This window comes from Miscanthus floridulus, chromosome 19 (assembly GCF_019320115.1).
Source record: "Miscanthus floridulus cultivar M001 chromosome 19, ASM1932011v1, whole genome shotgun sequence".
Classification (NCBI taxonomy): domain Eukaryota; kingdom Viridiplantae; phylum Streptophyta; class Magnoliopsida; order Poales; family Poaceae; genus Miscanthus; species Miscanthus floridulus.
The window spans coordinates 72,664,732-72,678,993 of NC_089598.1; the positions used below are offsets into that span (position 1 = coordinate 72,664,732).

The 14,262-nt window shown below is 43.3% G+C and overlaps 1 protein-coding gene across 1 annotated transcript; it reads right to left on the bottom strand.

Moving 5' to 3' along the window:
• Positions 1 to 12,315: 12,315 nt before the first annotated feature.
• LOC136526169 (uncharacterized) lies at positions 12,316 to 13,046 on the bottom strand. Its single transcript, XM_066518929.1, has 2 exons — positions 12,834 to 13,046; positions 12,316 to 12,561 (listed from the first exon to the last, which is right to left on the bottom strand). Exons 1-2 carry the CDS (start codon positions 13,044 to 13,046, stop codon positions 12,316 to 12,318), a joined length of 459 nt encoding a protein of 152 aa, XP_066375026.1.
• Between the last annotated feature and the right edge of the window lie 1,216 nt (positions 13,047 to 14,262).

Here is a 14,262-nt window from a genome sequence, read left to right on the forward strand (position 1 = left end):
TGATGGGCTTCATTCAAAATTTTCCTATTTAGCTCCTCATTGGATGGAACCACCAGTCTATCCTTGTATCTCACTACTCCATGATCATCAACACTAAAGTGATGGCCATGCCCGTCGGCCATCAATTTTCTGATGTGGGGAATTTCTTTGGGATCTTGCCTTTGCTCTAGAATAATTTGCTCAAGCAACTCTGAGGTCAAGGCAATGTGAGCCAGCACTTCTGCATGGTTGAGAGACAAAGTTGTTTCCTCAACATGATGTGACTTTTGGCTCAAAGCATCGGCCACTATATTAGCCTTTCCTAAGTGATAATGGACTTCAAAGTTATAATCCTTTATCAATTCTAACCATCTCCTTTGCCTCATATTTAGCTCAGACTGAGTGAAAATATACTTGAGACTCTTATGATCTATAAAGATATGCACTTTGTTGCCCAACAGATAGTGTCTCCAAATCTTCAGAGCGTGGACCACAAAAGCGAGCTCTAAATCATGAGTGGGGTAATTTACTTCATGCTTTTTCAGTTGGCATAAAGCATAAGCTATTACATGCCCATCTTGCATAAGCACACACCCCAACCCTATCTTCACGGCATCACAGTATACAACAAAGGGCCTATCAATATCTGGTTGGGCCAACACAGGAATAGAGGTCAGAAATGTCTTCAGAGTTTGGAAAGCTTCTTTACAGGATGGACTCTAATCAAACTTAGCTTCTTTTTGGAGCAGCTTGGTCATTGACTGGGCTATCTTGGAGAAATCTAGAATGAAACAATGATAATACCCAGCTAGACCAAGGATTTAATGAATTTGGTGCACAGATCTAGAAGACTTCCATTCCAAGACATCTTGCACCTTGCCGGGATCTACTAAAACACCGCCAGGTGTCAACACATGCCCCAAAAACTATACTCGATCTAACCAAAATTCACACTTGCTAAATTTACCATAAAGCTTGTGTTCCCTTAGTCGAGACAGTACTATACGAAGGTGTTGGGCATGCTCTTCATCATTCTTGGAATAAATCAGTATATCATCAATGAATACTACCACAAACTTGTCTAGCGCCGGCATAAAGACTGAATTCATCAGATACATGAAGAAGGCAGGAGCATTGGTGAGACCAAAGAATATCACTAGGTACTCATACAGCCCATACCTAGTAGAAAAAGTTGTCTTTGGTATATCATGTGGTCTGATCTTGATCTGATGATAGCCTGATCGGAGGTCAATCTTCGAGAACACCTTGGCACCAGCTAGCTAATCGAACAAAGTATCTATGCGGGGCAACAAGAGAGGACAGTGGTGCATCACGAGATTGATGGAGATATTGTTGGTCTTAATATTGGTGCTAATCCACTTTTGAGAAAAGAAAAAGTATTTGGATTAGTCACACTTGGACTTGCATGCACATGGCTAGTTGAGGAGTGTGTTTTAGGCTTAACGTGTAGGTGTTGTTGGTGCATGAACTGTTGCGCAGGTAGCGAGCGAGCGGCGTGCTCAGCGGGCTGAGCCTATGGAGAAGACGACTTGCGCAGAGAGGAGCATCATGGTTAGCTAGGATAGGGTAAGAATGTGCAGCCCTACAGCAAGGCATTAATGGATGGCACGTGAATTTCTACGAGCTGCTGTAGTCAGTCATCTTCGTTTGCTGAAGAGGGCGTGCAACACGCTAGAGGCTGCTGCCTAACTCACCATTCATGACACGACAAAGTAATGACATTGTGGCGAAACTTGCTAGTGAAGCGCCAGCTTGCTCTACGAGTGTGCTGAGGGCGTGCTCTGGGGATCAAGAAGGAGATGAAATAGAGAGAGATGGAGTTGGATCAGGATGACAATAGCGAGTTGAGCTGCGGGAGAATACTTAGACAAGGAATAAATTAGAGCTCAATTCGAGAAGTAGTGCAACAAAATTTAATTTCTCATTTTACCACATGCAATAATACATAAACATGATGCTCATGACATGGTTTTAGCAAAAACTATACAATGTAACACCGAGGGTGTTATAAATCTACCCCCCTAAAACAAAATCAACCTGAGATTTCATGTGCCTGGTGTGAGAAAGAGATAGGAATTACATTTCGACGCAACAACTAACTATCAGAACTAGAAAGGAGGTGGGGGTAATGCTTCAATAGGTAACTCTCTTGTTCCCACATGGCCTCATCCTCTGAATGATTTTGCCATTGCACTTTGTAGAACTTTACCACCCTGTTTCTGGTCACTCTTTCTTTCTCGTCCAGAATCTTGAAAGGGTGCTCAACATAAGTCAAATCAGGCTGGAGGGAAAGCCCTTCAATTTCTACAGTTTCATCAGGCACCCGCAGACATTTCTTCAACTGGGAGACGTGAAACACATCATGAACCACAGACAAGATATCGGGGAGCTGGAGTCGATACGCCACTGGACCACACTATGCCAAAATCTTGTAGGGACCCACATATCGTGGAGCTAACTTGCCATGGATGCAAACTGATGCACCCCTCTCATAGGAGACACCTTGAGATACACATAATCTCTCACTCCAAACTGCAAAAGCCTCCTTCGTTTGTCTGCATAAGACTTTTGTCTGCTCTGAGCTGCCTTCAAGTGACTTCGAATAATGCCTACTTGCTCTCGAGTTGCATTGATGAAGTCTGGACCAAAGTAGCCACGGTCGCCCACTTCAACCCAGTTAAGCGGTGTTCTACACTTGTTGCCATACAGAGCTTCAAACGGTGCCATGCGAATGCTCTCTAGGTAGCTATTATTCTAGGAAAATTCCACTAGCTTCAAGCAGACATCCCACTTCTCAGGAAAAGAAATGGCACAAGCTCTCAACATATCCTCGAGCACCTGGTTCACCCTCTCAGTTTGGCCATCAGTCTGGGGGTGATAGGCTGAACTGCGGAGGAGACTAATCCGAAGACACTCCTGGAGTTGCTCCTAGAAGCAAGAGGCAAAAACTGATCCCCTATTAGAGATGATAGTGAGGGGAACTCTGTGTAGGGTGATAATCCTATCAAAGTATATCTCAACATACTTCTTGGCTATATATTTGGTGTCCACTGGAATAAAGTGAGCAGACTTGGTGAGACGGTCCATAATGACCCAAATAGAATCATAGCCTTCGGATGTGCGGGGCAAACCCACCACAAAGTCCATGGAGATATCTTCACACTTCCATACAGGAACAGGCAAGGGCTACAAATATCATGGAGTACGCATATGATCTGCCTTAACTCTTCCACAAGTGTCGCACTCCGCGACGTGCCAGGTGATGTCCTACTTTATGTTGGACCACTAATACAAGTGGCACAGATCATGATACATCTTGTTGTTGCCAGGATGGATAGACAGTTTTGAATGATAGGTTTCATTCAAAATTTTCCTTTTTAGCTCCTCACTGGATGGAACCACCAGTGTATCCTTGTATCTCACTACTCCATGATCATCAACACTAAAGTGAGGGCCACGCCCTTCGGCCATCAATTTTCTGATGTGGGGAATTTCTTCGGGATCTTGCCTTTGCTCTAGAATAATCTGCTCAAGCAACTCTGAGGTCAAGGCAATGTGAGCCAGCACTTCTGCATGGTTGAGAGACAAAGTTGTTTCCTCAACCTGATGTGACTTTCGGCTCAAAGCATTGGCCACTATATTGGCCTTTCCTAGGTGATAATGGACTTCCAAGTTATAATCCTTTATCAATTCTAACCATCTTCTTTGCCTCATGTTTAGCTTAGACTAAGTGAAAATATACTTGAGACTCTTATGATCTATAAAGATATGCACTTTGTTGCCCAACAGATAGTGCCTCCAAATCTTCAGAGCGTGGACCACAGTAGCCAGCTCTAAATTATGAGTGGGCTAATTTACTTCACGCTTTTTCAGTTGGCGCAAAGCATAAGCTATTACACGCCCATCTTGCATAAGCACACACCCCAACCCCGTCTTCAAGGCATCACAGTATACATCAAAGGACCTATCAATATCTAGTTGGGCCAACACAGGAGCAGTGGTCAGAAATGTCTTTAGAGTTTGGAAAGCTTATTCACAAGATGGGCTCCAATCAAACTTAGCTTCTTTTTGGAGCAGCTTGGTCATTGACTAGGCTATCTTGGAGAAATCTGGAATGAAACGCCGATAATACCTAGCTAGACCAAGGAATTAACGAATTTGGGGCACTGATCTGGGAGACTTCCAATCCAACACTTCTTGCACCTTGCTGGGATCTACTGAAACGCCGTTAGGTGTCAACACATGCCCCAAAAACTACACTCGATATAACCAAAATTCACACTTGCTGAATTTAGCATAAAGCTTGTGTTCCCTTAGTCGAGACAGTACTATCCGAAGGTGTTGGACATGCTCTTCATCATTCTTGAAATAAATTAGTATATCATCAATGAATACTACCACAAACTTGTCCAGCGCCGGCATAAAGACGGAATTCGTCAGATACATGAAGAAGGCAGGAGCATTGGTGAGACCGAAGAACATCACTAGGTACTCATACAACCCATACCTAGTAGAAAAAGTTGTCTTTTGGTATATCATGTGGTCTGATCTTGATCAGATGATAGCCCAATCGGAGGTCAATCTTCGAGAACACCTTGGCACCAGCTAGCTGATCGAACAAAGTATCTATGCGGGGCAACGAGAGAGGACAGTGACGCATCACGAGATTGATGGAGATATTGCTAGTCTTAATATTAGTGCTAATCCACTTTTGAGAAAAGAAAAAGTATTTGGATTAGTCACACTTGGACTTGCATGCACGTGGCTAGTTGAGGAGTGTGTTTTAGGCTTAACGTGTAGGTGCTGCTGGTGCATGAATGTGTTGTGTGGGTAGCGAGCGAGCGGCATGCTCAGCGGGCTGAGCCTATGGAGAAGACGACTTGCGCAGAGAGGAGCATCATGGTCAACTAGCACAGGGTAAGAACGTGCAGCCGTACAGCAAGGCATTAATGGATGGCACGTGAATTTCTACGAGCTGCTACGGTCGGTCATCTTCGTTTGCTGAAGAGCGTGTGCAACATGCTAGAGGTTGCTGCCTAACTCGCCATTCATGACACGACGAAGTAATGGCACTGTGGCGAAACTTGCCAGTGAAGGGTACTGCAAGCATCCTACGCGGCCTTACTCTACGAGTATGCTGAGAGCATGCTCCGGAGATCAAGAAGGAGATGAAATAGTGAGAGATGGAGTTGGATCAGGATGACAATAGTGAGTTGAGCTACGGGAGAATACTTGGACAAGGAATAAATTAGAGCTCAATTTGAGAATTAGTGCAACAAAATTTAACTTCTCATTTTACCACATGCAATAATACATAAACATGATGCTCATGATATGGTTTTAGCAAAAATTGTACAATGTAACACTGAGAGTGTTACACTGACGTGGTCGGATCCTTGGGTGCTTCCGCAAGCAGTCAGCGCCCCTTCGTCGATGCTAGGCCGCAGCACATGGTGGAGTGCCGTGGGGCCAAATCCTAGCGCTGCCCTGTCGGTCCGTCTTCGTCAGTGCTTCAGCTCATCTCCGAGGTGGCGGCGGCAGCAACAGCGTGGGCTGGCTCGCATCTCGGCGGTGGCGGCGTCGTCGTGATTCGATGCGTGTGTCTGTCTCGCATCCCTATTGTTCGGCATGCTTCACAAGTGCATCAGTAAGTAATACACGTAACCTGTATGCTTTGCATTACGATGACATCGACAACTAATACCTTGCATCTTCCTGTATGCTTTGCATTCTTCTCCTCAAAAATTGTGAAAAGTGGTTGAATCGACAGGAGGGCCTGTGCAGCCGATGGATGCGCCAACATCAGCAGTCTGCTCCACCGGTTGCATAATATGGTAAGCGTTGTCCGGTCCTCTTTTTTCACATATTCTTTAGTAGATTTGTCTCCCGTATAAATGAGTTAGCTTCTTATTCAAGTCGGCATCTACTTTCGTTTAAATTTGCAATAATAACATATCGTTAGATCGTTGTGTCTTCATTTCTCATAATTGGTGGTTTTTATTTGCAACCCATCATCCTAACTTCTGATTTCTCGCTCACTCATGTGTAGGAAACAAGAACAATGGAAAAGCTATCGGAATTGATGAACTTAGCTATTTTATGATTTTGTTATGCTATTAAGTTTTTTTTGTATGATTTTGATAAGATCCCACTGCAACGTGGTGTGTATTATTGCTGTGAAACTTGTTAAATTTGGTTAATCTGAATATGATATTGGATGCAATGATATTGGGTTGTGCATATGCTCAGATTTGAATTATATATATATATATATATATATATATATATATATATATATATATATATATATATACACACACACACACACACGGATTGAATTTGAATTGTAAATTTGAATTTTTTTATGAAAAAATATACTATAGGGGCGGTTCTAGACTGAACCGTCCCTACAAACAGGTATTATAGGGGCGGCTAGTACTATGGCTGCCCCTACAAATCAATTTTATAGAGACAGCTGGTGTACAAATCAATTTATAAGGGCGGCTAATAACACCAGCCGCCTCTACAAAACGATTTGTAGAGTTGGTTTTAGAGACGGTATGATAGGAGCGGCTGGCCGAGCCGCCTCTACAAACCATCGTCAGCCTCCCCTACAAATGCTTATTGTAGTAGTGTATGGCTCTGAGCGCAGCCCAATTTCCCTCCATAATTTACTTGCAGTAGCTTAAGAGAAAAATCCTATTCATCTGGACCATCTGAAAACCTCAAGTATTTCTTGTGGGCTTCCCAATCTATAGCATTTGTTGTGGCCTAGTATAGCTGGACGGGCCTCACGTGCCTTATTTTGGACAGGAAAGAGTCTTGCCTGCCTAAACTCGTCTAAGTTTAAAATCAGGGACATAGTCTCCCCTCCACACCCTCATGACCTTTTTTTTAGAATTACACTCATTACTTTATTTGAATGCGCTTGCATGTATCTTAGTCCATATATATCGGAGTAGATTGAGATAAAAAATAATTAATTTTCATCTCAATCCACATAAATACATGTGGATTGAGATAAATATGAGTGCAGCCAAATAATTCCTAACTAGCAAACATATTTGTGCGTTGCAACGGGAGAAAAAAAAACTATCAAATGTTCAACATGTTCGCTTCATCTTGTTGCACAACTGCAGCGCCCACGACACCTTAATTTGTATAGACGCTACTTTTGATGTTGTGAGTGGTTGCTGTAGTAATCACAAACGAACAGGCTTGTTAATGTAAGCAAGGATCACAATGTTACATGTCTATTTATTTTTTTGAATCTATTTATAAAATTAAAAAAAACTATACTTTATTTTATGATGACCATAGCAACCATAATATAAGTTAATATTGGCAATAATACGACAATTTACTATGAATTATGTATTGGATTAAAATACAACCTTGGTAGATTTTTTCTTTTGTTATTTACCGGCACAAAATATTTACTCGCAAATATATTTTAACTTTAGTTTTCATTACTATCCATGTGTTGGTAGAGTTAGATATCAAGTTCCATGACTTGTTTTAAGGATCCATAGGAATATGTAATTTTAATATTTTACTAAAGTCAGCAAGGGATTAGTTGTCATCATGTCTTGGCTTCCACGTGTCAGCCTTTACCGAAAGTTGCACCGGTATGTGCAGACAACTTAGATATTTGCATTCTTATGTGCGGATAGCGTGGAGAAATATTTGTTTTGATTAGATTGTATGACAAACTGTTCAAGATTAGTTTACAGTTTAATAATTAGTTAAGCCATCGGCTAATTCATGTCATAATAATAATATATTTCTATTTAAAACTAATTACTTAGTAATAGAAATATTTGTTTATTAAATTAGGATCAAAGTTGAAAGATCCTAAGACTGTATTTATTATTTATCTATTTTAGTAGAGAAAAACAGAATTACTTCATCAGAAAATTAGAAATAAAAAATTAAAACACAGAAAGGACAACATGGCAAAAAAAATAAAGGGAAATCACCATGGGGCGGGGACGTCACTTTCACCAAACCCTAGGTACGGAACCCAAACAACCGGTAGAAGATAAAAAAAAAAAAGAGAATGCAGCGGAAGTAGAAACTGAGACGGAAACGGAAAAAAAGAACGCTCCAAGTGTGCACTGCACGGCTCGTGTACGTCGTCAAGGATCTCTCTGGCCGTCGTGTCATTTTCAGCTCGATCGACTAGTACCCGTGGCCACCACTTGAGGCAAACTGCTATACCGGCCGTGCCTGAGACGAGATCATGCATGCGCGCACCTTGACAATGACTTGCGTGGAAATGCAACTAACGGCGGCCTCAGGCACGGCACTTTCGTCGATCCACGAATGGCTGATACAGACGGTGATGTGGGGCTGAAAACTTCTTCGGCTGCTACGTCATCAGTGGTGCCGCAGCAGTTGTACGCGTGAAGACGACGTAAATGAACGGTGGTAGGCATTGAAACGGAGCTCGCGTCGCCATCGCCGATCGACGAGACGACGGTCGTCACCTCTCCGACGCCGATCCATCGCTGGCGCGCCACCAACCGCGGCTGATGGTCGCGTCGTGTTTGTATATCCACTAGTCAGTACGGACGCGTGGCTGATTCCATGTCTTCTTCAAAATAAAGGATTCCTTGGCTTGACCAACTAGCTATTAACCGTTTTATTTGCTTCTCGTCTGCTTGGCTGCTAGCTAGTGTTTTTGAATTTGATCTCAGCTCGTTGTAGTACTACGTGATTAGCTCCGATTCAAAGAGTTGGTCCGACATGTCTCTTTCACCTTGCGACTTGCGAACCAGCAGAAACAATTCAAATGTTATGAATCTAGCTTGGTACTATTCGTCTTCTAGGTAACTAGATCCTACGTACTACGTACGACGACACAATCATTTACAATTGTTTTCTCTCCTTAATTAAGGGCAGAGTCAAGTTTCACCAACCGTATGTAGCACAAAATTGGAGCAAGAGAAAGACTTCCCAAACGGATTCTAAAAAGACAAACATTCAGAGTCTCGTGTGTCTACAAGTTATGGCCTGAAGTCACACGAAGCTGAGGGTCGAGCCATATCAGTATGGCACGAAGTCCCACCCCTAGCTGGGAGATGGTCTAATAAATAAGGGTACCATAGTAATTTGAGTTTCACACTAATTTGTTCAACAAAAAGGCAAGTTTCTAAGATAGAGTCACAATGTCTCTCTCTTGATTGTTGCCTATAACATTCATTTGACACTCAACATTGTAGTGCAGGAAGAATCCGTGCGGTGTTGCGTAGGACACTTGTTCTAAATATAAGCATACCAGCATACAGTAGCGTTTGATTTGGTAGACGTGAGGTCGAATTGAACAGCAAGTTACGAATGATCAAGAAGGATGAAAAAGAAACACAAAAGCCACTGAACCATTATTATCTAGGGAGATTCGAGAAAAGAGATTCAATACCCGTATCGTAACCAACATCAACCAGGACAACCAATATGGCAAGAGACACACATGGCTGTTGCCTATAAGTTGTTCACAGTGGAAACACAACCAAGCACTATATGACCTGCCATAAAGTGTTGATAGTTCCTGTACAATTATTAATTGGCAGTTCATTGATTATATACGATGAGTCTTTTTCATTCTTATAACAATATACAATCCTAGTTACTAGCTGGATCTTTTTACATAATATAAGGCGACGTTTGGTTGCGAGGATTACCTTGGATGGGGTGAGTCCATCCTCGATTTGAGAGTGTTTGGTTCTGGGCATTTGGGGATGGGACCGCCCCTATGGGGAATATTTCCCTCAGATGCGAGGCGTCCCTGTCCCCAGATAACGAGTGGACGGGGACGTCCTCCTAGGACAACGTCCTCTTTCGTCTCGTCGTGGGTGAAGTAGCGCCACATGTGGGCATGGGGCCACGACAGCGAGCGGAGCTACTCGACCTATACTAGTAGGACTCATGGGTGGATATATTTATGAACATAGTTTTCATAAAATTCCTGTAACGTAAATGCTCAACACATATATATCCAGTTATTATTCAAAATAAGGGTTATGCACCATGGCTTGCCTTGGGCAAACGCGGTGTTAGCAAAGTCAGTGATGGGTGGCTCCAGAACGTCGTCCTGCACGAGGACCTCCTCCTCGTACTCTTCAACGACTTCGTCGTACTCCTACTCGCCGAATGTCACGATCTCCAGTGGCTCGTTCTCTATATGCATGCAGCGATGATAATGCAATAATTAATATTTAGGCAACCACAACTCTTAAAATAAGAACACGCTTATCATGGTAACAAGCTAGCTCTACTGATCTCATACCAACTAATTTCTTATATTATTTCATATGCTTTAAATTAGGGTATGTTAGCTACCTTAATAAATTAGCTATTCAGAGGCTACAAAAATTAGAGAGAGCATCTAATATTATCATGAGTCTACTGTAAAATTTTCAGGGCTAGCATTTCTACCCATGCATCATAAAAAGTCATTCCCTAAATAACCATAATAATAACAAGCAACCTAGAATTAATAAGTAACCCTAAAACATCGTAGAACCATACGAACAAAATACACCAACAGATAGATCAGGAATTTAGGAATCTAACAAAATTTATTTCACAATAATTAAATAAATTCAAATGAGCTCTAGAGGTGGAGAAATGATATTATTGGAGGAGGCTAATCATGCTATTGGACTTGTTGACCAGCACCTGACTGTGAGTCTAGAAATAATGGAAATAGAGAATAAAGGAATCCTTACATGTTAGCTACCTCGGTCGATTATAGCTCGGAGAGGGAGATCGATAGGGTGAGTTGGAGCTCGAAGAGAGAGAGAGAGACTGGAGAGGCGAGAGGAGCAAGCAGCGGCGCAGGATGACGGCGAGCTCGGTGTCGCCCTTTTATAGGCAGGAGAAGCGAAGGTGCGACAATAACGCGTCGTAAGGTTAGTGGCTAACTAGCATGCTTAAAGGTAATAAAGCGTTGCTTGTGCACGACGTGCTGCTCGGGCGAACAGTGTTTTGTTCGGTGAACAGTATTTCTATGGTGAACAGTGCTTGGATTTCACATGATGGACTTGAGTGGGTCTTTGGTCCTTCAACGTGTCAACTGGGTTGGCATTAAAGAGTGCATATGTGCTAAATGGATTAAGAAGGGAGAAGGAGACCACAGGTCAAGGAAATAACGGAGGAGGAGACCATGGGTCAATGAAATATTGGAGAACGAGGGAATTATTGCAGGCTAGCTATCTCAGTCGATTATAGATCATGAAGGAAGTTCGACCGAGCGCAGCTTTCTCAGGCAAGAACATAGGAACACGATTTGGGGAGTAAGATGGTGAGCGGCGGAGCGCAGCTCTAGAGCTCGGCGTGATGGGAGGGTTGCTCGGCATGTCCTTTGTACGCAGGAGACGCGGGGCTGGAGGTGGAGCTGACACTGGGAAAAATGCCTGGCGTGCGCAACACACTATGGCAGCGGCAGCGCGACGTGCGCTGATAATTTTGCAAGGCGATTAGCAAGCAAAGTAAAGGCAGGGGTGATTAGAAGAATGAGAGAGGACAATGGCGCGTCGCGACATTGATGGAGATATTGCTGGTCTTAATATTGGGTGCTAATCCACTTTTGAGAAAAGAAAAAGTTTTTGGATTAGTCACAATTGGACTTGCATGCATGTGGCTAGTTGAGGAGTGTGTTTTGGGCTTAACGTGTAGGTGTTGCTAGTGCATGAACGTGTTGCGTGGGTAGCGAGCGAGCGGCGTGCTCAGCGGGCTGAGCCTATGGAGAAAATGACTTGCGCAGAGAGAAGCATCATGGTCAGCTAGCACAGGGTTATGGATGGCACACGAATTTCTACAAGCTACTGCGGTCGGTCATCTTCGTTTGCTGAAGAGCGCGTGCAACACGCTAGAGGCTGCTGCCTAACTCGTCATTCATGACACGGCGAAGTAATGACACTGGCGAAACTTGCTAGTGAAGGGTACTGCAAGCGTGCTACGCGGGCTTGCTCTACGAGTGTGCTGAGGGCGTGCTATGGGGATCAAGAAGGAGATGAAATAGAGAGAGATGGAGTTGGATCAGGATGACAATAGTGAGTTGAGCTGCGGGAGAATACTTGGACAAGGAATAAATTAGAGCTCAATTTGAGAAGTAGTGCAACAAAATTTAATTTCATATTTTACCACATGCAATAATACATAAACATGATGCCCATGACATGGTTTTAGCAAAAACTGTACAATGTAACACCGAGGGTGTTACAAATCTACCCCCCCTAAAACAAAATCTTGACCCGAGATTTCATGTGGCTGGTGTGAGAAAAAGATAGGAATTATATTTCGACGCAGCAACTAACTATCAGAACCAGAAAGGAGGTGGGGGTAATGCTTCAATAGGTAACTCTCTTGTTCCCACGTGGCCTCATCCTCTGAATGATTTTGCCATTGCACTTTATAGAACTTTACCACCCTGTTTCTGGTCACTATTTCTTTCTCGTCCAGAATCTTGAAAGGGTGCTCAACATAAGTCAAATCAGGCCGGAGGGGAAGCCCTTCAATTTCTACAGTTTCATCAGGCACCCGCAGACATTTCTTCAACTGGGAGACGTGAAACACATCATGTACCGCAGACAAGATATCGGGGAGCTAGAGTCGATACGCCACTGGACCACACTGTGCCAAAATCTTGTAGGGACCCACATATCGGGGAGCTAACTTGCCATGGATACAACCCAATGCACCCCCCTCATAGGAGACACCTTGAGATACACATAATCTCTCACTCCAAACTACAAAAGTCTCCTTCGTTTGTCCACATAAGACATTTGTCTGCTCTGAGCTGCCTTCAAGTGACTTTAAATAATGCCTACTTGCTCTCGAGCTGCTTTGATGAAGTCTGGACCAAAGTAACCACGGTCGCCCACTTCAACCCAGTTAAGCGATGTTCTACACTTCTTGCCATACAGAGCTTCAAATGGTGCCATGCAAATGCTCTCCAGGTAGCTATTATTGTACGAAAATTCCGCTAGCCTCAAGCAGACATCCCACTTCTCAGGAAAAGAAATAGCACAAGCTCTCAACATATCCTCGAGCACCTGGTTCACCCTCTTAGTTTGGCCATTAGTCTGGGGGTGATAGGCTGAACTCCGGAGGAGACTAATCCAAAGACACTCCTAGAGTTGCTCCCAGAAGCGAGAGATAAAAACCGATCCCCTATTAGAGATGATAGTGAGGGGAACTCCGTGTAGGGTCATAATCCTATCAAAGTATATCTCAGCATACTTCTTGGCTATATATTTGCTGTCCACTGCAATAAAGTGAGCAGACATGGTGAGACGGTCCATAATGACCCAAATAGAATCATAGCCTTTGGATGCGCGGGGCAAACCCACCACAAAGTCCATGGAGATATCATCCCACTTCCGTACAAGAATAGGCAAGGGTTGTAAATATCCTAGAGTACGCATATGATCTGCCTTAACTCTACCACAAGTGTCGCACTCCGTGACGTGCCGGGTGATGTCCTGCTTTATGTTGGACCACTAGTACAAGTGGCGCAGATCATGATACATCTTGTTGCTGCCAGGATGGATAGACAGTTTTGAATGATGGGCTTCATTCAAAATTTTCCTTTTTAGCTCCTCATTGGATGGAACCACCAGTCTATCCTTATATCTCACTACTCCATGATCATCAACACTAAAGTGAGGGCCACGCCCTTTGGCCATCAATTTTCTGATGTGGGGAATTTTTTTGGGATCTTGCCTTTGCTCTAGAATAATCTGCTCAAGCAACTTTGAGGTCAAGGCAATGTGAGCCAGCACTTCTGCATGGTTGAGAGACAAAGTTGTTTTCTCAATCTGATGTGAGTTTCGGCTCAAACCATCGGCCACTACATTGGCCTTTCCTGGGTGATAATAGACTTCCAAGTTATAATCCTTTATCAATTCTAACCATCTCCTTTGCCTCGTGTTTAGCTCAGACTGAGTGAAAATATACTTGAGACTCTTATGATCTGTAAAGATATGCACTTTATTGCCCAACAGATAGTGCCTCCAAATCTTCAGAGCGTGGACCACAGCAGCCAGCTCTAAATCATGAGTGGGGTAATTTACTTCATGCTTTTTCAATTGGCGCAAAGCATAAGCTATTACACGCCCATCTTGCATAAGCACACACCCCAACCCTATCTTCAAGGCATCATAGTATACATCAAAGGGCCTATCAATATCTGGTTAGGCCAACACAGGAGCAGTGATCAGAAATGTCTTTAGAGTTTGGAAAGCTTCTTCACAGGAT

What these genes read in the sequence shown, in the direction of transcription:
- LOC136526169 (XM_066518929.1), bottom strand. Translation starts at nt 13,046, where the DNA reads ATGTTGAGAGCTTGTGCTATTTCTTTTCCTGAGAAGTGGGATGTCTGC. An exon ending in TCAAAGCAGCTCGAGAGCAA is followed by an intron (nt 12,562 to 12,833) that starts GTAGGCATTATT and finishes CACGTCTCCCAG; the next exon opens with TTGAAGAAATGTCTGCGGGT.